The 27,824-nt window shown below is 39.7% G+C and overlaps 1 protein-coding gene across 1 annotated transcript in view; it reads right to left on the reverse strand.

Moving 5' to 3' along the window:
- Positions 1-10,075: 10,075 nt before the first annotated feature.
- The window catches only part of Asb9 (ankyrin repeat and SOCS box containing 9), a 28,843-nt gene continuing 11,094 nt past the window's right edge, over positions 10,076-27,824 (reverse strand). The window contains exons 4-9 of the mRNA XM_090325593.1: positions 20,252-20,331; positions 19,247-19,354; positions 17,926-18,076; positions 16,371-16,505; positions 14,742-14,933; positions 10,076-10,286 (exon numbers count right to left, since the gene is read on the reverse strand). Coding sequence (XP_090181719.1) covers positions 10,162-10,286; positions 14,742-14,933; positions 16,371-16,505; positions 17,926-18,076; positions 19,247-19,354; positions 20,252-20,331 — 791 coding nt within the window. The 3' untranslated portion in view covers positions 10,076-10,161. The remainder of the gene's footprint in view (positions 10,287-14,741; positions 14,934-16,370; positions 16,506-17,925; positions 18,077-19,246; positions 19,355-20,251; positions 20,332-27,824) is intronic.

The following is a 27,824-nucleotide window of genomic DNA, read 5'->3' on the forward strand; positions in this document are numbered from 1 at the left end:
TGTAAATGCTTAGAAAGATTGACCAGTATATCTATTATAGACTGTACCTATGGACTGTTTCAGTTGGGTTCATGCTATCATAGTCTTGTAAAGAGTAAAGACTAATTCACATCTGTGCCATTTTCTCCATTCTTTCTCATGAGTAAGGGCATAAAGGACTACTGGCCATGGAGAAATATTTAAAATGAACCTAAAAGGTCTTATGAAAGAGGACTCTATACATTTCATGTTCTAGCAAGGCAAAAATACCACAAACTCAAGGAAGCTAGAGACAATTCAGTCTTTGCTTCGATTTACCACCACTAACTTGCACAAAGCTAACACAGTCCACTGTTCCACCATTCTGTGAAAACAATATGAACAGATTAGAAAATGGCTGATCTACCTATCTAGCCTGAAAGGAACGGAGTAAATGATATCTGTATTGCAAGAAAAATTATTATAATGTTCATTATGCTTACTACTCATTCTGAGGTTAATGGTTTTGTTCTTCATTGCTAATTCTAGATCAGAGGTCAGAAGACCTTTCTTTCTGTAAAGGACTAGATAATAAATAATTTAGGCTCTTCAGGTCCTGTAGACTCTCCCACCATACACTTCTGCTCTAGTACCCAAGCAGCCATAGACAACAGGCAAAGGAACAAATGTGGTTGTGTTTTATTCATAAAAATCAATCTTTTCCTCTGCTCCACTTAATCTACTTACTTTTTTCTAGATGCTGGCATTTCCAGTAACTACCTCTAAAATCTTTTTTTTTTTTCTCGTGGGGCTTGAACTCTGGCCTGGGCACTGTCCCTGAGCTCTTCAGCTCAAGGTTAGTACTCTCCCACTTGAGCCACAGTGCCACTTCCAGTTTTGGGATGATTAATTGGATATAAGACTCTCATGGACTTCTGTGCCCAGGCTGGCTTTGAACAGAGACCCTCAGATCTAAGCCTCCTGAGTAGCTAGGATTACAGATGTGAGCCAGTGGTGCCCGGTTACCTCTAAAATCTTGATTTCACACTTCTCACTATCAATCTGTCTTTCATTCTCTCATTTTAGTGTTCCAGATTCCAACTGTTCTTTGAGTCATCGAGGCCACTGGGGCTTCCCATGCATTGCCCACTACTGTATTTTAATGTCCTCTACTTTATGATTGTCCACTAAGCCTTGCCCTCCCCGGTTCTCTTATCTCTCTTTGTCCTGTTTAGACCCCAGACATATAGTTGCACACTTCTTTCACTCCATGCTCTCACTTTTTCTGTTCTCCACATATGCCATAGCTGTATTCAAGCACTGAGTGTGGCTGGAAAAAATGTAACCACAGTTCTCATGTGGATAACTCACAATACTTAAGAATTTACCATATTTTTCAAGTAAAGTTATTTTTTCTGAGACAATTTACAATTTTTCTATCCTTGGTTAACTGCCCCCTCCCACCATCACCATCCCATACTTACTCTGAATTTGTACTTCCTAGGTCTCAGTAACATTTGTGCTACTATGGAAAGCTATGGTTCTCTAAAGGCTGAGTGCCCAATTTCATAAGTTGATTTTCTGAAATTCACTGAGGGGATTAGGTTAACTTTTCCCCCAAGCTAAAAGGAAGAAAGCATAAACATGAGCAGATATTAATTCTCCCAGATTGAAAGGGAACTTGGATTTGGGATGGATCACAGAAGCTCATTATGCCCTCTTCCCATGCAACACCTTGGAGATGTGTCATAGGAATAAGAAGAAATAGCTATAAAGTGTCTCTTTGGGTCCCAGACATGAGTGCTCCCAATCTCAGCCCAAATATTAGCTTAGAAAGCTGACTCAGTTTCTCCTGCATCCATGGCAAGGAATAGGCCTTGGCAATAAACATCATCAATAACCACAGGGCCCTTCTTGAATGTTACGAGCAGCATAAGACCCTTGAGATGACTGATTAAACACTTCCAAGGGTCTGCATTGTGATTGAGGTTGAATATCCAGCCATACTGATGGTGTTCAGGATCACTTAATTCATTTCAGAAAATTAAAACAGAACATTCTTTATACCCTGTATTGAAAAGTAAAATGTGAAGCCACTACATCTGACTCTGCACAATGAAACTGAAAGGAATAAATTTCTGCTGGTGATTGTCTGAAGTGCATTCGTTTTTAAGTGAAATACCCAAAATGTGAACTGAATGAAAAGTAGGGTAATACTGTGTAAGGATTTCTTCTGCTAGTCAAGGTGAGCAGACTCCATTACAGCGATTCCTTGCTACCGCTGCAGCTTTACTGTTGGTTGCCATCACTTTCTCTCTTGAACTGAATGAATGAAGTCTACAGACAAAAGGTAAGTGCAAAGAATCTTATCCAAAGGGAACTGTCTATGTTAAAAGTGGTTGTTCCTCTGCCCCCTCATAGATGAGTCTAGGGGATTTTATAGTCTGTCTTGCAAATGAGGGATAGGATAACCAACCAATCAGAGCTGACCACTGATGTCATAGATTGGATGTGGTGTTTCCCCTATTATAATTAATGTTTGGAAGGTGACTTTTTATTGATCAGGTCCTATGACACTTAACTTGGTTGTTGATTCTTAATCTGTTTAGTTTTGCAAATTCCTCTCCTCCCCTGATTTCCCCTTCCTCAAGGTCCTAGGAAGACTACGAACTTAAGCAACTAAAAGGGACTGGGCAGGCAGAAGCAGGATATTTTATTTCCTGTTATGATTTATTTTGAAACAATTTTGTTACTTTTGTTGTTTGATCACAGCTGGCTAGGGCAAAACATTCTCAGGGGCCCTGGGACCTAACTAATCTACCATATCCATATTATTCTAGTATTTATGTGTATGGCCCAATATTTATAATTCCAACTATGACATAACTGAATTGTCTTCTTTGAGCCATGAAACTTAAACACCTAGACTACCATGTTAATATGTCTACACAGACCTGTGGAATTGACTGGTTTCACTCTACTCAAAAAAAGGAAAGAATTTTTTTTAATACTGAAGCTTTTCAAAAGGGAATAGAAAGTTAGAGAATTTCATATCAGGAGGAGTGAGCAAAGAGGCCTTGGGTGGGGAGGAAAGTGAGCAGAAATCAATTTTACTTGCTTTGGTCTCACATCGGATTTTGCAAAGTAAAGGGTAGAAAATCAATCTTGTCAAATCAGTGAGAATTTATACACTTGAAGGAGTCTAAAGGTGTTTGAGAGTATATTAGATAGTCAAACATTCTTGTCCCCTATCACATTGTAGAGGTTACAGAGAGAAGGTTGAGTTCTTCTGTACTGAGAAAACAACGATAAAAATTTTGCCATTTTCCTTAACATGAGGAGCCCAAATAGAAGCCAAATCCACGACTGATTTCCTCAGTCCCAGCCCAAACACCTTAGAGGATAGGCTGTAAACAAGACAAAAGAAGCTCCCTGTGTGAAAGTTCTTGACTCACCAGAGCAAGTTTCCAGATTGTACTGTACAAAAGGCCTCCTCATCTTGCCTCTGAAGGTGTTTGCATTGGGTATTTCTGCAACTAGGCCATCTCATAAGACTGGCTTGGCACATCACAATCCATACTACCAAAAGTAAAACCTAATCATTCTCAGGGATTCATAAAGGAAACCAAAGTCTGGTAGGTGAAATTTGAACAAAAGGGAAGACCTGGCGCTATCTGATTTTCAGTGCCTTGGATATGGAAGAAATATCACAAGTCCTGAAAGAAGATCAGGAGAGGAAATGGACCCTGTCCTTTGTCCTAGGGATGCTAGTCAGTAGTAGGCCAGGAGGGAGACTTATAGCAAATGTAGCTGCTTCTGTAAACACATTGCTCAACTTCCCTTTTGGCTTCCGTAAACTTTAGTGATGCTTATAAAACATCTGGCTAATTGCAACTACCCTACTTAAATGTCCAGAAGAATCACCATGAAGGCCAACATGAAAGAGACCAACACTTGATGACATACCTAGCCTCCTGTGGGTATGTCAGTGGCCTTATTCTTCTTAAAAGATCTCCAAAGGAAATTGAGTCAGGAAGAACCACTTCCTGCCCCACGCATGGACCTTCATTACTGAATGCCAAACTTAATGATCTAGGCTTGATTTAATTTTAAAATATTGGGGTCAGAACAAGTGACTCAAGTCTGTAATCCTAGATACTCGGGGTGAAATTTGAAATTACATTATTCATGATCATTCTAGCAAATTAATCTATAGATTCTTTCTCCAAAATAACCAGAAAAAAAACAGGGCTTAATGTATGACTCAAATGGTAAAGCACTTGCTTAGCAAGCTTGAAATTCTGAGTTCAAAGCCTAGTTCTGCCATTTGGTCCCAGACAGAAATCATATGACATTAAGGATACTACCTGACTTCTCTGTGCCTTGGTTTATCTAGCTATAAAATGGATATAAGCATTTCTATTATAAAGGATTACAACTATTGTATGGGTTGATGTTTGTGAAATTCCTAGAGCTATATCCAACACAGAGTCATTGACAAAGCATTATATAGATGTTTCATAAAACTAAAAAGAGTAAGTTTTGTGTTGTTATTATTGAACATCAGATAAAACAAAATAAAATGGATGGCTATTTGCCATTAACAAATACAGGAGGAGGAATTATAAGTTACTCTCAAGATTTTAGGGAGATAGGTAGGTAGGTAGGCAGATAAACAGACAGACAGACAGACAGACAGACAGACAGATAGAGGTATATATGCCAATTGTTCAAACATTATTCTAGGTACTTCTTTGAAAGGATTTTGCAGAAGTAATACTGAAGTTCCCAAAAAGGAATATTATCCAATAGGCTTGACCTAATCAGGAAGGCTTCATAGAAGTACAGATTTTTCAAGGAGATGTGTTCTACCTGTCCTGAACGGATGTGAATATCCATGCTGGAGCTTTCCTAGACTGGATATAGAAAGAAATGGTGATGCTTAGATGCTGAAGAAGCTCCTAGTTAATAACCAGGAGGGAAAAGGGACCCTAATCCTACAAGTTCAAGGCTGATTTCTGTCAAGAACCAGTGATCTTGGGAAAAGACCTATAATCCCTAGCTAAAAAAAAATGCCTAAGCTGGGTGCCAATGGCTCGTGCCTGTAATTCTAGCTACACAAGAGACTGGCTTCAACAGATTGTGGTTCAAATCCATCCCAGGCAGACAACTCTGAGAGATTATTTCCAATTAACTAGCAAAAAGCCCACAGTGGAAGTGTGGCTCAAGTGGCCTAAAAAAATTAGACCCTGAATAGAGAGTGACTCACCTCATGCCTAAAATTCAGATCTGCTAGCCAGATGTGGTGGCTCATTCCTGTAATCCTAGCTTCCCAAGAGGCTGATATTTGAGGATGGTGGTTCAAAGCCAGCCCGGACACTAAAGAACGAGAAACTCTTAGCTCTAATTAATTACTAGAAAATGGGTAGTGAGGCTGTGGTGAAAGGGGTTAGACAGTAACCTTGAGCTGAAGAGCTCAGGGACAACACCCAGGCCCAAGGGTAGGGTGGTAGCCTTGAGCTGAAGAGCTCAGGGACAGCGCCCAGGCCCAGAGTTCAAGCCCCATGACCCACAAAAAAACTGCTGGTCTGACAGAATTATGACATAATTTGTATTGTTTTAAGCCATTAAATTTGTGATGCTCTCTTATGTAGGAATAGAAAATTATTACAGGAAATAAATAGAAAAAATATATACAATAGGAAATGAGAACACAAAATGCCCAAAGCCAAGGCAGCTACCCTTTATTGCAGAGCAAGAATTTTGTCACTGACAAAGTGAGTCCAAAGTACTCATCATTCAGGAAACAAAATTGAACACCCCCCACCCAAACAAAACAAAGGCAGTTTATCGGTAATGACAAGTTTGGACTTATGGGAAGATGCTGTTTTTTGACTCATCAGGCTGACAAAGGCCAGGACTAACTTCCTTATCCCAAGAGGAAACAGATTTGGTGTTTCCCAGACCAGCTTGTGCAATTAAGGATAAAGACTGATAAGGTCCAGGCTTAACCTTGATGTTTCAAGTGTCCCAATAGGAACTTTGACCTGTAGACTTGCCTCTAAATCTACTTTCCAAGTCTTTCTAGAAAATTGCACACATTATTTTAGGACCTGGTCTGGAAAGCAAAAATCTAGGATTGATTAAAAAGAAGGCAGAACATGTAGTGGTTAAGAGCACTGGCTTCTGCCTTACATTCTGATATTACCATCTTACAAGTTGGCATCTTGCAAGTTCCTTAGTGCAATCACGTCTGTGAAATGGGGATAAGAGTTATGAGGATGCCTATAAATCACTAAAGCATTATTATACCTAGCTTTTAGTGAGTCCTCTGCAATGGCAGTTATTATTTAGTTGCTCTGAATGCTGACTGGATCTTCCATTGTAACCCTAATGCTCTCTAGAACAGAGAGCTGAGTACATCTAGGTCCCTTATTTCTGAGCCTTTAATGTCTACTTAATGACTTAGCACTCGAGCTGGCAGCATGGGTCTTATGAGACCATGACCATCAGCCCATTCCAAATTCAAATAAAAGAAGCCATTCTTCCCTGGCCTCATCCATCCTCTCGCTTCCTTAACAATAGTGATTTACACCAACTAGCTAGAGTTTTGTTAAATCAAACCAAGGAAAATGTAGTAAAATAACCATAGGAAGTGAGTCTACACAATTCAGTAAGTTTTCAATTGAAAAACAGATGAAATGGTGACAATTTTTTAAAGATAGTTTCACGAGGGTAAGTTTACATCTATCATTAAGCTGGGGAGTCACTTAACAAGCTTTGATCGCTGAATAATAAAGCATTCAAAGACATATACCATTTATAATCACATCTATAGTCAAATGCTAGATACTTCTTTCTGAGCAGTGCTAAGTGAAGTAATTTAAAATTATATTACATTGCAACAAAAGAAGTGGTGGTATAATTTTTCTCATATGTGAGGGTGACTATTATATGGATTTGCAAGTTGGCTAATTGCCTGGAATATTTAAGAAGAAAACTGCTGTTCCAGTAATTCTGTTACTGTTTTAGATTAAACTCAATGGATTTGGCTGAGTGAATTTTAACTAACGTAAGCAAGTGTCTGTCATATTTTATATGAGAAACCAGATTATTTTTAAACTCAAATTTTCAAAAGGAAAGCTATAGCAAAATGTCTACAATCCCTTATGCTTGGGCAAGAGATGCCTTCACTACTCTGTAAGATCCAGGAAATTAAATATCTTTGCAACCCTAGTGCCTAGAATAGTGTCTGGCAAAGACACAGGTATTTACTTTTAGGTAACTCCTAAATAAATGAACTGACTTAATTAGATGAAATGAATTACCAAGTGGCTGAATACTGATGTTCATTAACTAAATTCTGAAAAATCGGTGTAAACATGATCGCATTAAGTCGAAATTAAGCAAGAAGCCCAATACCACTGGCTCACATCTATAATCTTAGGTACTCAGGAGGCTGAGATCTGAGTATCATGTTTGGAAGCCAGCCTGGGCAGGAAGAATCCATGCGACTTTTCTCCAAGTAACCACAAAAACCTAGAAGTGGTAGAACAGCAGCCTTGTGCAAAAAGAGCTCAGGGAAGCACCCAAGCCCTGGGTTCAAGCTTCAGTACTTGTACAAAGAGGAGGAGGAGGAGGAGGAGGAGGAAGCGGCGAGGTTCTGTAGTCACATTTCATTTCAATTACTATATACACTGGAATAGAAGGATCCCCGGTGTTAGTGGAATCTATATCCACAAAGTTTTCATTTGTGAATGGAAATTTTCCAGACTCTTTTTATAAAGCATTTCATGATGGGTCATTTATGAGAAGCAACTTTTGGCTAAATGAATGTGTAGCAACAGTGCCATCTTCTGGGAGAACTGGTCAAACATTTTTAGAATAACATTCTGTTTTCCCTATAGAAAATTAAATTTGGAATCACAGACAATATTATATTGGAAATATCTTTAGGGACCATCTAGGCTATAATGTCATTTTATGGGATTTTTCCTTACATAGTCAACATAAACTCATCCCTCACGGATCATTCATACTATAACTATCAAAAATAAACCACATCACAAGTTTCCTATAAATCTGAAATTGAAAAGCAGTTCAACTTCACACTCTGAACATCTAACAAATGCTGTCCAAATGATGTTCATTTCACCATTATTTACCATTTTAGGATATTGAACCAGCCAAGATGCCCCTCAGTAGATGAATGTATTAAGAAGGTGTGGTTCTTAGACACAATGGAATTCTATGCTGCCATCAGAAAGAATGACATGGCCCCATTTGTAAAGAAATGGAAAGACTTGGAAAAAATCATATTAAGTAAGCCAGACTCAAAGGGACATAGGCTCCCTGGTTTCCTTCATTTGTAACAATTAGTACATATCTAGGTTTCTCCTAGTAGAGGATCACAATAACTCAACAGCTATGTACAAGCTAAATAAAATCAACTAATAAATAAAATCAACTTCAGAATATGGAAACAATAGGTTTCTCTTTGTGTTTGTTGTTCTCAGTGTACTATGTACAGTTAGCTCTTTTCTCTTTTTTTCCCCTTATGGTTTATCTCATGTGGTTACTATATCTGACTATTGTCTGGTATACTGTATATACATTTATTTGTTTATTTGAAATAGGAAAGGGAAGAGGGAAAACATGTTTGGGGATGGGGGAGGGAAATGGGGACTAAAACATGAGAAGGGTATCAGTGTGCGTGAAATAATGCACCTACTACCTGACGAATGTAACTGTAACCCCGCTATACATTACCCCGACAATAAAATAGTAAAATAAAAAAAGAATGCTGCCCGAATAGAAGTTGTTACAATGATCTATGTGGTCAATACAGTAAAAATCATGTCATGCATGATTATGAAATATTAAAAGTGTGGCAAACGACAGGAACTGGATATTTTATCTCATTGTAATTAACTAAAAAAAATTAATTAGCAGGCCAGGAGTTTGGCCTAGTGGTAGAGTGCTTGCCTAGCAGGCACAAACACCCAGGTTCGATTCCTCAGTACCACATATGCAGAAAAAAAGCCAAAAGTGATGCTGTGCCTCAAGTGGTAGAACTCTAGCCTTGAGAAAGTCCAAGGACAATGCTCAGGCCCTGAGTTCAAGCCCCAGGAGTGGCAAAAAAATTAGCCATGTGTAGGAAGTGTAAGGTTTCTTAAGCATTATTTATACTTTGAGCTAGATAATACTTTCCAATGTATGTAGGACTGTCCTGTGCATTGTGTCAATAACCTCCTCCACCTCTACCTGCTAGATAATAATAGAATACCCTCACTTACTTTTTTTTTCATGTCCAGGGCTTGAACTCAGGGCCTGGGCACTGTTCTTGAGCTTCTTTGTGCTTTATTAGTGGCCCTACCACTTGAATTACTGCTCCACTTGTGGCTTTTTGTCGCTAGTAGAAGAAAAGTGCTGTGGAGTCTTCCTACCCAGGTTGGCTTTGAACTGTGATCTTCAGATCTCAGCTTCCTTACTAGCTAAGATAATAGGTATGAGCCACCAGTGCACAGGTCCTCTCGTAGTTTGACAGTCAAAAGGGGGAGGAAATGGGAGAAAAAAATTACCCACACTTCAAAACTACTAGACTAGTGACTATTGTATTGGACAATTTCTCAAATATTCTTTTGACTGAGAAAAAGTACTTGCCTTATAATAAAGGAAGTAGTACTTTTGTCATCAAACTAAGTAGAAAAATACATGTGATCAGGAAAAGTCTTTCTTCTTTATTCTGATTCCAATTCTTAGAGATGAAGCTAGGATAGTAATATTAAAACTTTCCGTTCAGTCGAAAGTCTCCAGTATAACAGCAGAAACCTTTAGTGCATCGACTTTCTGTACCATAAATGTGGGTAACTAAATGTATTAATCAAACTGAATCTCAGTGTATTCTCTGGAAAAGGTAGCAAATAGTACTCACTTAGCAGGTTTGCTATCAGGGCCAAACTAAATGATACCCAAAGTGTTCCTTGCTTAGTGTTTGTTCAATATGTAGTAGATGTTCAATAGTTGTTATTTTAAACATTTTCTGCCAAGTAGCAGAAAGATGGTCTTCGTGGTGTTTCAATTAAAAATACAAGTCCATTAAAAAAAACTAGCCACATTATTTTAAGTCTAACTTTATTTGAAGTTCTGGAGACAACATTGTAGACTGTTTTCCAGTTATCTGCACACATTATCTTGACACAATTAAACATGCAAGAGATACTCTTTCAACTCCTCTGGTAGGAAAAGTGCAGCTATCTTATAGTGCTGGTGGCTACGGAAGCATTTCCGAATTCTCAGCCGACACAGTTGCATTAAAGAAGGAGGCCCTGGAGAAAAACCATAAGACAACTTGTCACATAGTCATTTCAGTGATGTCAGACTATCTTTTTTCTAAACATATAGGACACAAATTATGGAAATAATATGTTTAAGATTATTTCTGGCTTTTTTAATTGGAGGCATTTATAGGCCATATTCTCTTCTTTTTCTGATATCTAAGTGAAGTAAGCTAACTGGATTTAAGAAATTTAAGGCTTAGCCTCACTAACAAAGATTAAGGGAAAACAAACCTGGGTATTACACAGGTACATAAAGCTGCTAATAATGAGAAATATATGCTTAATGATTTTCTTCTCTTTTACTTTAAATGGCCATATTCCTAGATATAAGCTTATTTCTTCTGTAATATTGGAAATTTTAAGATGTTTAAAGATAGTGAGCTATCAGTGGATCATAAATGTATGTCATCAAGTCATATCTGCATTTATATATTGTTTCAGAGCTTCAACTCAAGGGTCAAAAGTGAACAAGTACAAATTTCCCATAGGGCACCCCCAAAAGTTTTACACTTTACTATGATGGCTTTCACCAAAGGGCAGGTAGGGGATTGAGGAAAGAAAGAGAAAATATTTTGTCCTCCAGAATACATTGGACACAAGTATTTGGGGATGTCACAACATAGAGGAAGAAGAGTTACGGGCATCTAGTGGGTGGATGGCCAGGATATGACTAATACTCTCCAGTGCACAACACAGTCCCAACTGGTCTAAACTGTCAATAATACTAAGATTGAGAAACCCTCTTATAGGGTAAAAGGATACGGAATCATTTTCCACACTCACTTCTGCTCCTTGTATCAAATTATAATGGAGATTCTCTTTTACTTTTTTTAAGGAAACTATAAGCTAGGCACCCGTGATTCATACCTATAGTCATAGCTACTCAGGAAGCTAAGATCTGAGGATCTTGGTTCACAGCCAACTCCAGGCCAGAAGTAGAAGTATTGCTCAAATGATAGAATAGAAACCTTGAGCACAAAGCAGCAAGGAAGAGTACGAGGCCCTGAGTTCCAACCCCAGACACACACAGAAAAAGAATCCTATAAATCAGTGGACCTTAATCCAGGCTGAAATTCAGAATAGTCTGTGGTGTGAAGAAGTGCTGAGTCCTTCCCTCAAGATGTTACTTTGATCATTGTTGGCTTGGTCTGTGTATATAGATTTTGATATGGAGCATGGGCTCCATATCATCCTATCAGATGGGAGAATACAATGAAGCAGATACTCTCAACTCTTCTCCCACAGCGTCACCATAAGCCACATGTAGTTACATATCTCTTGGTTAAAAGAGAACAATGGAAGGTATAAACAGACATAGTCAACAAAATGACCATCTGCCCGTACAGCACTTTCAGAAGGACTTTACTGGGATTTCAAGCACCTTGGGTAGAATTTGTAAGGTGTTCAAACATACCAAAAATGCACTATTGGAAAACAATATTATCTAACCTTACTGAGGAATTGTGAAGAATGTAACTAATGTATGTCAAGGGTAAAGATAAAGCATTAAGAAGAACAAGACTTCCTAGCAAGCCTGATAATTTTGAAACATAAGTTGTCAGATTTAGCTCACTGTAACTATTGATGCCAAATGAATAGCTGCTGTTGACGATGAGAAAGAGCAGTGTGTAACAAGTACATCTCTAAATGCCTGTGAACACAGCTGAACACACACTGCAGCTTTGCAGCCACTTGCTGACACTTGCAAGCCTGAGACTACTTTATTCGATGAGAAAATCAGTAATTACATGTATATGGATTGGTATATTCCTATGGATCTTGATTTCTTTTTTTTTCCTTCAATATAACATTCATAAAGCTTCAAGGTCCAAAGTGCATTCAGTGAGGAGGGGCTCTGCTGAGTGGAGTTGGGTCAAGAAAGCTTTCATTGTGTGCCATGAGCAAACACAAGTTTCAGTGGTTATTAAAAATGGGGGAAATATTCTGGAAATTCTTTCCATTTTCCCTCCAGTGAAGGGAAAATGTCTTTCTAAATGATCATGTGAAAAGCCTGATGCAGACCATGGTTGGGTTTTACCAAACAGTATCAAATCATCACAGCACTGAAGGAGGAAAACAACTTCACTAAGTCACTTCCCTAGGCACAGAGAAACAATTGGTCTTGATTGGCAAGGACACCTAGAGCCAGGAACTGCTGCCCTATATATGCAGGTCTGACTTCCTGTGCTTACTTGGGATCATTTCCGGTGGGCTTCCAGCCTGCTGAGAAATGAACGCACCCAGATCCTCAAAGTGACTATGGTGGTACAATAAGCAGCAATTTTCTCCTGTGGCAAATCATTATTCTTTTTTTTTCCTTAAGTTTCTGCTGGGGAATCAACTCCAGGACCTCATACAGGTTAAGTATGCATTCTATTGGTGAACTACACCCCCTGAGCCCTTAAGCTATACTTTTTAAATAGTAAGATCCCTGGCCATATGATCACAATGCAAAAATACCATATAAAGAAATTAAAGAGTAACCTGGGTTTCTAGAAATACCTCTGGGAAATGAAGAGGAAAGAAAAAGCCAGTGAAGGCAATTTGAAAATTTTATGAGACTATAAAGATGTGGGGGTTTATATACCTCCTATGTTATGACTTTAGGGGGTCCTAAGACAATTGCCTTGTGGATATCTTTCCCCAGTAAAATATGTTTTAAAGATTATATTTTCCTGGCTGGATGCAGTGGCTCACACCTGTAATCCTAGCTACTCAGTAGGCTGAGATCTGAGTATCGAGGTTCAAACCCAGCCCAGGGGAACTCTTATCTCCAATTAACCACTAGAAAAGGAGAAGCGGGGCTATAGCTCAAGGGATAGGGTGGTAGTCTTGAGCTGAAGAGCTCAGAGAGTGCCAAGGCCCAGAGTTCAAACCCCACAACCAACCACAAATATATATATATATATATGTATATTTTCCAACTGTGTTAGTATAAAAACAAATATAATTCAGGGTTTTATTCATTTTCTTCTTCGTTTTGATTTTAAATGAAATTAAGATATTTCTGTGGGACCTGAAACACAGAAGAAATGAGATCCATAGACAGAATTTGTTAGGTGTATGCTGGAACTGTGGCTTGATCTCAATAGCTCACGCTTTCACTCGGCTTGCTTGTTCATGGCTGGCACTTTACCACTTAAGCCATGTGTCAGCCTGTTTATTAAAGATAGATGCTCATACTTTTTCTGTCAGGGCTAGCTTCAAACCATGATCCTCTAATCTCAGTCTCTCAAGTAACCAAGATTGCAGGGGCAACCCCCCCCCAGTTTTTTTTAAATCAAAAATGTCGATATAATTGCCCAGTGGTCATCCCACCATTTGTCATGAAGAGGTCTCCAATGGACTATTCCTTTTGCCTAGTCCTACTGACACTGCTAGAAGGTTTGGGTCACCACAACTATCCTGAAACAGTATTCTTTGTCCCAGTTCACAGTTCTGCCCAGAACCAATTCTACATCATTATATATAAGGAGAGAATAAGCAGATGACATGAGATCAGGCTTCTTCTGAAAGCAAGGCCTACCATCCTATAAGAAAGCAAGCACGTACTAACACAGCTACTGAAACATGTTCAGAAAATGATTATTGTAACCAAGTCTCTCCACAAACCAAGAAGTCTTTGCTCCCCCAGTCCCAGCCCATGCTCTAGAAAATTACTCCCTATTCCATGCACATGGCTCAACCTCAATGTTTAATTTTTGTGTCAGAAGTATCCATTTTAATTTAATGTAGAAATATTTGCTGTTCATTGGTTACCTCACAATAGTAAATACTTCTAGATTGGTGGGAATCCATAAACTCAACTAAATTTTAACCCCAGAAATGTCTTGTGGTTTATATCACCCATAGTATAACAAGACAGCCTTGAATACTGTACAGCAGCAAAAGGCTCTTGCTGCATCATTCTCAAATGTACTTCACAAACATTAATTTTTGTATGTTGGTACTGGGTTTTGAGCTGATACCTGGGTACTGTCACTTAGCTTGTTTGTTTAAGGCTGGCACTCTACCACTTGAACCACAGCTCTACTTGCAGCTTTTTGCTGGCTAATTAGAGATAGCAGTCTCACAGACTTTCCTGCCCAGGCTGGCATCAAACCACGATCCTCAGATCTCAGTCTCTGAAGCTAGGACTATAGGCATGTACCACCAGCATTCACCTTAATATTAAATTTTTAAATAACATTTTAATCCTTTAAAAACTAGCTTACTCCTTATATGAATATTATACCAACCAATCTGTCTCCAATGTGCCAAACAGAATGGCCAGTACTGTACCATATTAAATAGCAAGTTGACTTGGCCTTTAAATATTTGGTGATGGACAGAGAATGATGTTGTATAGGATTAGAAATCAGAACTCAGCATGTACCTGCCTCCTAGAAGAGTACAAAAGGGTGTCTACAGATTAAGGTTTAGATTTGGGCAAAGGAGAAGCACCTTCTCTCTCCATGAATATCTGTATCACAGAGCTTTCCGGAGGCACCAGATCTACAGGGCGTTTGCCTTCCATGTTCTTGGCCTGGATGTTGGCTCCAAAATCCATAAGCATGCATGACATCTTCTCATCGGACACTCTTGCCACGGCATGAAGCGGGGAATCCAGTCCTTTGCCTAGGTTGACATTAGCTCCTAAAGAATCATAAGAACAAAAGGACTTGCTAAGTACTAGAGTTCAATCATCCTTCTCAGAGCACTGAGCTTCAAGCTTCCCTAACGAAAAAGGATCCATGGCAATTCTGTGAAAACAGGAAACAACTGGACAGCATTTAATAATATTAGGAAAATGTCATTTAACAATGGCACTGAAAGTAGAGCATGACATGAGGTAATATAGCATATGAAGTAAAAGAAATCACCACTGAGAATTAAAGACATTCGTGTGTGTGTGTGTGTGTGTGTGTGTGTGTGTGTGTGTGTGTGTGTACTGGTATCATGAAAGCTACACATTCATTAGTAATATAGCCTAAGTATTAGCATGTACATGGCTAAGAGGAATACTAAATACATCACAACAGCTGGAATCACATCTAGGGCTTCAAACTGTGTGATTTGGACTGTGAAGCATAGCCACCTCTTCTAGGCCTTGAATGTGTCTAATCCCAAGATCAAAGGGAAGATGGCCAAGTTTTTCTCTTCAGCTAGAAAGTCAAATGTATAGAGTCATCCTCACTCTGATTCCACCCCTACAACTCTTAGGAAGTTCCTACCCAACCCAGAGAATAGTGAAATGTGGAGGTATGTGGCTTTACCTTACCTACTTTTCCTCCAGCAAAAATAAGAAGGTATTGACTCAGCAAATGTTAATTTGGTTTTACGTTGTTTTTAAGTATGTGAGAGATATCAGACATGGAAATATCCTGGATACGGGCTTTAAAATGGCTAACAGCTTACAATCTACTTGGTGATAGAAATATGGAGAAAGGAGGAAAAGGGGAAGAGAAGTAGAGAGAGAATGAAAAAAATAGCAAATTACTGCAAGGCATAAAAAACTATAAGAATAGTTGGGACAGATTTTGGATTCTTGAAGATCGAACAGAGTTTATATACTTAGAGAGGTGATAAAATAGTATTCCAGGTGTTAAGAAGGGAATGGAAATCCGAGGAACATGAAAGAGTAAGAGTATGCCTGCGTTTCCAAGGAAAAGATAATTTTAACAAGCTAAAAATGGGGCAAGCTCAGTTTCCCTAGTTAAAAGGAATTGAAGAAGAGTGTCCCAAACAGGAAGATCTGGTAGCTTTACAAGATCTCATCACATGACTGGCCAGAGGAATAGAAGCAGAGGAAAGGGAAGAGAAACCAAGGATCATTGAGGACTACTCTTGAAAGATATCATCATCATCATCATCATCATCATCATCATCATCATCATCCTAGTCACAAGTGATAGAACTAAAATTGGTTTTAAAAAATAAACAAAAACTCCTTATGGGAACAGTCTGAAAATTGATTGGGTTCAATTTCATTGCCCAAACTCTTCTCGACTACAATACAAAGGTCTTTAAACATTCATTTAATCATTTAATTTACTGTTTGTTTTCCTTTGTTTGTTTTTGTTTTTGTCTTACCAGACTGCAAAAGTCTCTTGGCACAGGCCATCTGCTGGTATTTACATGCTTGATAAAGGGGAGTACCAAGGTGGTTGATGTTATGGTCGATGTCTCCTCCATAAGTTATCAATGACTCGATGCATTCTAAGTGCCCTGTAGCAAGAAACAGGAGAATAAGGTTAGATCACAAATTCCTTTAGCTAGAGAAGTAACATCATCTCAGTGTCATGCATGTTGAACACGTCAACACATTCTAGAATCTAAAGACATCTCCTTGGAATAGGAAATTATTTAAACACTGTCTTTTGTCAATGGATTTATTTCCAACTCAAACGGTACTGGAGTTCCCTAGTCATGGTAAACAACCAGCAACAATTCACCTTTTTCAAATGTTTGAGGTTTTCTAATTAGTCTGTGTTGAGGACACTTAATAGAGGAACAGGGATAAATGTTGGTACCACATACATAGAAAAAAGCCAGAAGTGGTGCTGAGGCTCAAGTGGTAGAGCTCTAGCCTTGAGAAAGCCCAAGGACAGTGCTCAGGCTCTGAGCTCAAGAACCAGGATTTGCAAAAAAAAAAAGAAAAGAAGGAGGAGGAGGAAGAGGAGGAGGCGGAGGAGGAGGAGGAGGAGCCACAGCACCACTTCCAGGGCTTCATGCTTTGCTAGGCAAACACTCTACCACTAGGCCACACTCCTGGCCTAAAACCAATGGCTTTATGAAAAGAATTTATTAATCTAAAACTGTATATAATATTTAGAATTTGCCAATTTGAACATTTGTTTTACTTGGAAAATTTGTGTGACCCTCAGAAACTTACTTTAAGGCCTTAAAAATAGAATGGAGGACAAACAACTGGGAGAGAGTAGAGAAGGGGTGTCTGTCCCAAAAGAAATGTTCTCATTACCTGACTTGTGAAAGTGGAACCCTTCTGTACATTACCTTTATAATAACAATAATTTTTTTTGCCAGTCCTGGGCTTGAGTTCAGGGCCTGAGCACTGTTCTTGGATTTTTTTTCTCAAGGCTAGAGCTCTACCACTTGAGCCTCAGCACCACTTCCGGCTTTTTTCTATGTATGTGGTACCGAGGAATCGAACCCGGGTCTTCATGCATGCTAGGAAAGCACTTTAACCACTAAGCCAAACTCCCGGCCTTATAACAATAATATTTTTTTAAATTTAAATAGAATGTAATTTAGTTTATAAAGAAATCTGATTTCCAAGGTCACATGTGCAATCATATAGTCTACAAGTAGATATTCAGTACAAATGATTGAGAGACTACTGTGTGTTAAGCCCCATTCCAGAAATGCAGGGGAATTGTCAATATTATTTGTAGCAGAATTCCCTGGAGGGCTTGCTAAACCACACACAGATTGGCTAGACCACATCCTCCAAACTACTGATTGCATGATGCTCGAGTGGGCCCAGCTTTTGCATCGGCAGACTCTGTCATGCAGATGTGTCTAGTACCAGGACCTTGCTGTGAAACCCTCTGCTCTCACACATGCCTCTTCTTCCCCATTTCTTGACATTTCATGAAGAAAAAACTAAATGTTTCTGCAAATTTACCTCTTTTGGCAGCTTCATGCATGGGGGATGCCACATCATTCATAGGGTGTGGGCTGGCCCCATGCCGAAGCAGCAAATCCACACATTCCCGGCTGCCGTTGACACAAGCATTATACAGGGGAGTGTGCCAATCTACAGTGGTGCCATTCACCTGGAGGAAAAACAAAGCTCAAGGATAAAGACAGGCAGTGGGTGTCCTATGTTCAAACTTAAAACTCTTCCACATTTAAGATGGCAATTTCATTTCTCGGAACCTTAAATTCCAAGCTATAAAATGGGGAGGAAAGCGAATCCCACATTCGAGAAGACTGTTGAAAAATATTGAATGAGGTACAGAATGTAAGACAGCAAGAATGTGACTGAAGATTCTGTCTCCTCCACATCCACTCTGGGACTGTGAACGTTGAAATTAACTTAGGATAATTTTCATAGCATGAGAACTAATCTCCTTATATTAAACTTTCATCCTAAATCAATCAAGTTTCCTCACAGCAGCCAGAGTAATCTTCTAGAAATTGTTAAAATATAATTTCTTAAAAATTAAAAGCATGACTGCTAATACAAATACATAGTTAGCACATGCCAAAGATTTTGCCCAACTCATTCACTAAAAAAGGAATCAAATCAAAGGTAAGGCTGGACTGCTGAAATATATTTGTATTTACATGTAAACCTGGTTAATGTCCTATAAAACTATAAAGCTATAACCTTTGGGGCTACCTGGTCTAATGCTGGAAATCAGATAAAGTTACAAGGGAATATCTAATGTCACAATGCTTAGACTGCAGTGGAATCAATTAATAAATCCAAATGAAGATAGATTCATCTATATTGTTTAATTTTTTAAATTTTTTTATTGGTTATGGGTTTTGAACTCTGGGCCTGGATGCTGTCCCTGAGATCTTTTTTATTTATGTTTGTTTTTTGCAAGTCTTGGGGCTTAAACACAGGCCTAAGCACTGCCCCTGGGCTGAGGAATCGAATCCGGGTCTTCATGCATGCTAGGCAAGCACTCTACCATTAGGCCAAACTCCCAGCCCTTTGTTTAATATTTCTTTGGTGACTCAAATGATATTGTGAAATCAATTGACAAGCACAGGATATGCAAAAGATGTCCTGAACACAAACATCAAAGAGATGCCCACTTTCAGACATGTCCATAGGATCGTAAAGTATCTTTTTAAAGTTTGCACCCTAGATGACTCTCTTGCATCACCTTAGCCCTAGCACTGTTTCCATTGAACCTAACCAGCTATAAATCTGCTGATGGACTCACCTCTGGCTCTCTACTGATTTAAAATATTGTGTGAACTGTACTTACCCGCGCTCCATGGCTGAGGAGAAGGTTTACGCAAGATGAATGTCCTCCGAGGCAGGCTTCATGAAGCGGGGACACTTGGTCTGCAGTGATAAGGTTCACAGGCCATCCCTGACAGAGGGAAATTGTCCAAGTAAGGGGATGCACAGCAACAGTACCCTGGTATTATGTTACTGATTCTAGTAACCTAATTCTAAGAGATCTTTTTTATTGCTAGACAGTACATGAAGGTACTGATGGCGATGTATCAAACAAGGTAGTATCATATGCTGCAAGGGACATGCCATAGTATCTACTGTGTGCTAAAATTTTTACTAAACTCTGGTATTACACCAGCTTCTGAAAAAGAACCTGGGTATTTACAATGAGATTCACCTCATTCTTTTCTTTTTTCTTCGTTGGCCATGGGGATTGAATTCAGGGCCTGGGCAGTGTCCCTGAGCATTTTTGCTCAAGGCTAGTTGGTGCTCTACCACTTTGAACCATAGTGCCACTTCCAGTTTTCTGGTCGTTAATTGGAGATGATAGACTTTAGTGCCCAGGCTGGCTTTGAACTGAAATCCTCAGATCTCAGCCTCCTGAGCAGCTAGGATTATAGACATGAGCCACCAGCAACCCAGCTTTACCTCATTTTTGCTAGAGAAGAAATGTATATCTTATTTATGTCTCGCTATAAGTCCATGATTTCTTTTTCTCCATTTGGTGCATTAAGAAAATGTGCTTACTATTTAACCACTTGCTTTTGGGGGGTTGTTTTTGTTTGTTTCCAGTCCTGGGGTTTGAACTCGTGGCCTAGGCACTGTCCTTGAGCTTCCTCGAGGCTAGCTCTCTATCACTTCAGCCACAGCGCCATTTCAGATTTTTTTCTGTGTATGTGGTACCGGGGTATCGAACCCAGGGCTTTGTGGATGCTAGGCAAGCACTCTACCACTAGGCCACGCTCCTGACCCACCACTTGTTTTTGATGTTGTTGCTGTTGGTGTTGTTGTTGTTGTTTTAAAAGGCTACCTGGCTCAGGAGGTTCCGCAGGGACAGCAGACGTCCATGGATGGCGGCATCATGCATCGGGGACCAATCAGATACGACATCTGTATGGAAAGGATGGAGTAGGTTACATCCTGCAAAGATATTCCAACTGTAGGCTCATCCTTGCCTAATGAGTACTGAATGAAAACTTGAGAGTCATGCAACCAAACTTCCTTTCAGCATTTCCCCTCTCTGGTGATGTGTATCTTTCCTTTTTTTTTTCCTTTTCTTTTCTTTCTCCTTTGTGAACACAGGGCCTTGTACTTTGCAAGCAAGAGATCTACCCCTTGAGTCATGCTCTGTGTCAAGTGATATTTCTTGTTCAGTTTCTGGGAAATGGAACTACAGCAGGTATCCAAATTAAGGACAACAGAAAACATGCAAGTGAAATAAGCCAAGCACAGAAAGACAAGGAACACATGAAATCACTCATTCAAAACTAGCTAACCTCACAGAAAGACAAGGAACACACGAAATCACTCAATCAAAACTAGCTAACCTCATAGAATTTAAAATAGAACGGTGTGTACCAGAGGTATGGAGAATAGGATGGGGGAGAAATGGAGGAAGGGCACCATTTTACAACTAGATAGGAGAAAGTAGTCCTGTTGCTTCATTGCTTAGTAAGGAAATTCTAGATCAACAATTACTTACTGTATATTTCCAAGAGCTTGAAGAAAAGATTTTCAATATATTTTCTGATGGATAACAAACGAAAATCACTCACCTTCCCCTTGACAGCCATTACCTAGAACAGTCCTTGCTGTGACCCCACTGAATCATCTCCTCAACCCTTTTTTTGTGCCAGTCCTGGGCTTGAGCTCAGGGCCTGCAAACTGTCCTTAGACTTTCTCAAGGCTACAGCTCTACCACTTGAATCTCAGCATTCCTTCTCTTCCAGCTTTTTTTCTATGTATGTGGTAATGAGGAATCGAACCCAGGTCTTTGTGCATGCTAGGCAAGCATTCTACCACTAGGCTAAACCCCCGGCTCCTCCTCTCCCCTTCTTGTGAACAAACATATCCGGCGGTCTTGGAAGACAGCTTGAGACCAAGGCCACTTCTGGCACTGATGGCCCTGGTGGACACAGATGCTGTTGAAACCTTGAAACTCCCCATTCAAGGTAAGAACACTCTCTCATCCCACTTCCATCTCACCCTTCTTCCATCTGCCCCAGCCAACTTCACTTTTTCTGCCTAATAAAAAGAGACTCTAGGGGCTGGAAGTTTGGCCTAGTGGTAGCGTGCTTGCCTAGCATGCACGAAGACCCAGGTGTGATTCCTTGGTACCACATACATAGATAAAAGCCAGAAGTGGTGCTGAGGCTCAAGTGGTAGAGTGCTAGCCTTGAGAAAGTCCAAGGACAGTGCTCAAGCCCTGAGCCTAAACCCAGGACTGGCAAAAAAAAGAGACTCTAGGGGCCGGGAGTTTGGCCTAGTGGTAGCATGCTTGCCTAGCATGCATGAAGACCCGGGTTCGATTCCTCAGTACTACATACATAGAAAAAAGCCAAAAGTGGTGCTGAGGCTCAAGTGGTAGAGCTCTAGCCTTGAGAAAGTCCAACCAACGACAGTGATCAGGCCCTGAGCTCAAGCCCAGGACTGGCAAAAAAAAACCTCTAATTGTAAGGGAGGCATGCCATTTCCTCTTCCACCATGCTGAAGGAGACTTGGTTGCCCTTCCCAGGGTTTTAGCCTGAATAAAACTTGCTAGTCTGTTGAGTTCATCTTTCTGTTTTTCTTTCCTTACATTCGCCATAAAGAAATGATATTTGAGGAGATCAGTCTGTTTAACTGGATAGAAATACTACACCATGTCTACATGAATCATAACATCAAACCCATAAATATGTACAATTGTTGTTTTATTCTACCAGTGAAAAATTAATTTAAATTAAATGCTTAAAAAAAACCAAAGAGGTAGGGTGTGATGACAGATGACTTGCACTTCCATTTTCACACTGGTTTCAGAGGCAAATGGCCCAGTTCATTAAATGAGAGCTTCGTTAATTACCAGTATTAGCATGTTCAGCTGTGGATGCCAGTCTAGTTTCCTGCGTGAAACCAACTTTGGCATCTCAGCAAACAGTGCCATATACTAATAGTAGTAATCATGTAATTACATACACCATTAGGTTTGGAATCAAATCTAAAGTAAATTATTTCTATTTATAGATTACTTCATGTCCTGATATTAAGCACAAATCAGAGTTCAATCTGACCTTGAAACAGGAACATTATTAATCCCCAAAGGCCATATGCCAATTCAGTTCAAAGCAAGCCCTAGGTTCAGACCTTTTGAGCTTCTTCAGGGCTTTGGGTTCCTTACCAGGCTCAAGCCTTCAGCTTGACCAGGGATATGCTTATTCACAGCTCAATACATATTAGCTACTAGTATTATCTTGTCCTAGTACTAAACAGTCTGAATTACTCCCCCTAATTTTTTTTTACCAAATCTGTCCTACAACCATGTAGGAGGAATACAAATTCTCAAAACAAGAATCCTGTAAACCCTGTTCCAAACAGTAAGTGCTTTCCTCTTTCCTAATTATTAAATGTAGATATAACTGAATAAGGACATAAACCAGATCTTTTTTCTCATCTCTTGCTGCATCTGATTTCCAGAACCAACAGATGTAGCAAGTCAGAAAATGAGAAAGCTTGTCTGAGCTTGTGTAAGTTTCAGCTCTGACTGCTTTGGTCAACACGTGACATACCAACAGGTTCAAAAGGCCTCATACAAGCTTCTCCTTGTATGGGAGCTAAGAGATCCTAAAAACTGAGGAAACCTCAGGATACTAATGCTATGCATACTCAATGGCCATGACAGAAGCAAGAACACTTTGTACTTACATGTGTTGGCTGAGACCTGCCTGCCACCTGGAGCCATCAATGCCCTGGAAAATCTGTCTCAGTGAGCAAATTATCATCCTTCCAGGTGGATTCACTTAGCATTGCATACATAAACGGAAGCTGACTGAGCCACCTACACACTCCCCATCCAATACTTTCTGTCTCTAGTCACGAAGGTCTTAAGGCACCTCAAGTAAAATGGTTTTTCCTAACTCCCAAATATTAGGCCAAATACACACTCTATTAGAGTCCTTGCAGCATTCTCTGAAGTTCCAAGTTCTCTCAGGAAAACAAAATATGGCTGCTTTTGGGGCTTGGCATCTAAAGTCTAGGTTATAGATATGGAAAGATTTAGCTACAAATTCGAATGAAAAGGACAAGAAATTCCATCCCAGTGGTGCTGATACTGCAATAGGCATTCACACAAAATCTAGAACAAGAAGATCCAAAAATGGAAAAGGGGTTTGAAAACCCACTCTAAATACATTTGCAAATGTGTTCTAATGGATAATTATATATAATGATTAGCCTGTATTTTTCCTTTCAAGTGCTCAGCTAAGAAATATAACTTCTGTACTCCTCATCTTTCTTAAAGCTACTTAAGATTATTTGGTTGACAGCCTAAACAGGCCAGGGAGGTAATTTGGGTCTTAAACTGTAACTCTGCTCATATTTTATTAATATATTTCCTTTAATATGTTATTAAGCATAATGATTTATCACAGAATCATTATTCCTCTTATTTAGCACAAATGAAAAATTATGCACTTCTCCAAGAGAAAATTACAAGCAACTTGATGGTTTACACCCAGGTAAAATGTAGTACTTACAGAGACAGCCTGTGTCTCTCAGTATGGAGTTTTGTTTTCCTAGAACACATAGGAGGCTAACATCATTAATACCTGTAACTAGTTAGCCAACTAACGCCTTCATTGCACTTAATTCACATATCATAGAAATTACCCATTTGAATGTACACACATCAGTGCTTTTCGTTATATTCTCAACATTATACAATCAACACCACAATCAATGGTAGAAGATTTTCATCCTTTCCAAAAATATGTCCATGCCCATTAGAATTCAGTCCTCATTTCTACTTCCCCAAGACCCTGGCAAATATTAATCTACTTTGTCTTTATGGATTTGCTTTTTCTAGACAGCTCATATAAGTGAAAGCATATAATGTGTGATCTCTTAAGAACTGTTCCATTCACTTAGCATGTTTCAAGATGTACCCACACTGTAACATGTATCATTACTTTTTCCCTTCTTTGGTCAAATAACCATTGTATGAATTATTCATCCATCCATTGGTGGAACGTTGTATTGTTACTACTTTGGGCTAGCATTAATGATGCTGCTACAGCATTGAAATGCAAGTTTGGGGGTGAATATATGTATTCACTGATTTGCTATCTGATGATAACACAGTGTTTATCAGCCTTTTGAGATTATTTCCCACTTTATATTCCAATAAGCAATGTGTGAGGCTTAGCCAATGAATTTAAAGTCATTTCAGTCTAAGATTTGTTAAGCCTGTCACAGTATGCTTATATGCTCCTGCCCAGAAGAAAAACATGGATCCTTGTAAAGTCTAAATCTCTCTCAAATTTACACTAGGACTGCCCCAGTAGGTCAGAACAATTATACAACCTAAAACAGTGAAAATAAATAGGGTAATGTATTAGCATTTTTGTAATATTCAGATAGCATTCAGTCCAGCAAATGCTGTAATTTGTAACTTGGATTGGACTAGATCTCGTTTTGCTCTAGAAAGCAGTTGAAGAGCTATAAAATACATCTTGTAAAAACACAAATGGGGGGCCGGGATTTTGGCCTTGTGGTTAAAGTGCTTGCCTAGCATGCATGAAGATCCGGGTTCGATTCCTTGGTACCACATACATAGAAAAAAGCCTGAAGTGGTGCTGAGGCTCAAGTGGTAGAGCTCTAGCCTTGAGAAAGTCCAAGGACAGTGCTCAGGCCCTGAGCTCAAGCCCAGGACTGGCAAAAAAAAAAAACACAAATGGGGGTTGCATAGGAGGACCAGTAGGCTCAACACATGCCCAGTTAGACCCCTACAGAGCTTCGTCTTCACCAAATTAAGCAGGGAAAGGGAGGGAGCCCATTTCCATATAAAACACAGGTGATGCTCAGGGAGGTCACTGCTGAGCAGATGTAGGGACCCAAGACTGCAGTATCCTTTTCCACTGACTCCACAAATTCTTTGAAATTCATCATCTGTAGGAAACCTAGTGTATAAGCCTTTGGCATAGCCATAATCTATTGGTGTTGCTGCCAAATAAAACCAGGTCCCAACCAGGTTCGCTAGCAATACTAAGGACCTTATGGATAAAATAGGGCAGAGAACGCTCATAGTTTAAAAGACAACTCCACAAGTCCTCTAATCCATGACATTAAAGTTACTTTTTACAAAATGTATCTTTTGCAACCCTGCAGCACATTAGGAAGGTTGCCATTTTATTTTTATTGCACTTTCTGGAATGATTTCTAAAATTTCCATTATTTTAGGAGAGATTTTAAATGCACTAATTGGTACATTCTGAAAAGTGCTATTAACGAAGCTCTGAGAGCTCTAGTGAATAGTGGGCAGTGGTATAAATCTAACCAACTAAGAAAGCATTTCGAAAGGCCAAGAGGAGAAAAAAGAGAAGTTGAGTCTTTTGACAGGGGAGGGGAGGGTTTGCCTTCAGTCTTTGGAACAACATAAGGATGGAGTCAGTGGCATGAACCAACATTAGCGAGAATCTGCTACTGTGTTAATAATTAGGAAGGATGTCCATTTTGATTCCAGGAAAAACAGACAAAAAGAGAAATGAGAGGGAGAAAGAGAGGGGGAAAACAGACAAACAGAGTGATATAGAGAGACAGCGAGACAGAGGGAGAAATTAACAGAAAGACAGAGAGAGGGAGCACAGAGAAGAAGAGGTTCAAATTAAGAAACAAGCAAGCAGAGGCACCCACTAAGACAACTCTTGGACAAGCTCTTCTGGTTCACGACAGTTCGTTTCTCAGATCCCTCACCACCTTTCCCCACTACTATTCTACTGCCTCTTCCTGTCCTCCACAGAGCCCTCAAATTACCACACATTCCATTTAACTGGCAGGATTCCCTTAGAAATCACCCCCTCCTTCTACTCATCTTCTTACCTCTATAGGTATAAGCTTGAAGAACAATCCTGAAGGATACACACAAAGGATATCCACCAAAATGGACCAGGGTTACCTCTCTAGTAAGCTTATAGAGCTTTCATAACTAAATACCACCAGCTAGGAGGCTTACGACAATAGAAATGTGTTGTTACCCAGTTCTACAGACTAGAAGTCAGCAAGACCATGTCATTTCCAAAGATTCTAGGGAATAATCCATCTTCACTTCTTTGGACTCTGGCATCAGACACCCCTCTGGCACTCCTTGGCTTGTACATACTTCACTCTCATCTCTGCCTTGGCTGTCACATAGCATTCACCCTGTAGGGCTTCCTTTCTTTCCTTCTTAAAAAGCTAGTCAGATGGGATTACTGGGCATCCCATTGCAGGGGAGATCTAATTGTAACTAATTATATCTACAACGCTTCTATGTTCAAATAAGGCTGAGGTACAGGAAGTTAGGATTTCAGTGTGTCTTTGGGGGGCAAGGGGTTATAATTTAATTGCCTCCTAACAAGGAACTCTCTGCTCTTGGAAAAGAAGAATCAAACATTTAGCAATGTCTATAGAGGCTACTGCCAGTCTTTATACCCTTGCCTCTTGACTTCCAGAAAAGGAGGCAGAGGACAAAAATCCTGCAGGAGGAGATGGGAAGAGCAAATTTCCCAAGATGAACATCACCTTTCCCTATTTGTCCTCTAGCTTGTCCTTGGGCCAGGGGCATGATTTATCTGGACTGACTTTCCTGGCATAGCCAATTAGAAACAGCCTTCTGAGTATTCTACATTCCAGACTTTACCAAGGTCAGTACTTCTGTAGCAAAAGAAATGCAATCAAGCTAGAACTGAGGTTTTACTTGAGGTGTCAGAATGGTATAAATAAGGGAAAGAAAATGAGAAAAAAAGCCAAAGAGTAATTCAGCTTGGTGTAGAAGATGACTAGGGGCTCTGTTAGTCTGATTCAGAGGAGGAAATAAGAAAGCAGAGCTGCCCAGCCATGCACCTTTACGGCTTTCAGTTCTTTGAAAAAAAAAATCTCTTAAACCTCCAGAGTTTCTTCCTGCTTCTGCCTTTACACATCCTACATCTTTGGCTATCCGAGGGCTCTGCCAGTTGCTCTCAGCTCTTAGCCATCAGAAAATTTTTTTCCTTTAAGTAAATTTCAACCACAGCTTCTCTGCAGAACATTCCGAGGTTTCTAACTCCTAACCTGTATTCATTCCTAACCTCAGTCCCATGTCATCCTGCTATGCACTGGGCATAATTATTGCTAATTTTATGTTCAAAACAGAACACCAACATCCCTTTTTCTCACTTTTATTATTCTTTTGCCAGTCCAGGGGCTTCAGCTCAGGGCCTGAGCGCTGTCCTTGGGCTCCACCACTTGAACCATAGCACCACTTCTGCCTTTTTCTGTGTAAGTGGTACCAAGGCATCAAGCCCAAGGATTGGGGCAAGTGAAGCAAGCACTCTACAACTAGGCCACACTCCCAGCCCATCCCTTCTTTTTACCCTATCCAACTCAGCTTCCCT

The sequence above is a fragment of the Megascapheus bottae genome, chromosome X (assembly GCF_031878675.1).
Source record: "Megascapheus bottae isolate mThoBot1 chromosome X, mThoBot2.hap1, whole genome shotgun sequence".
Classification (NCBI taxonomy): Eukaryota; Metazoa; Chordata; class Mammalia; order Rodentia; family Geomyidae; genus Megascapheus; species Megascapheus bottae.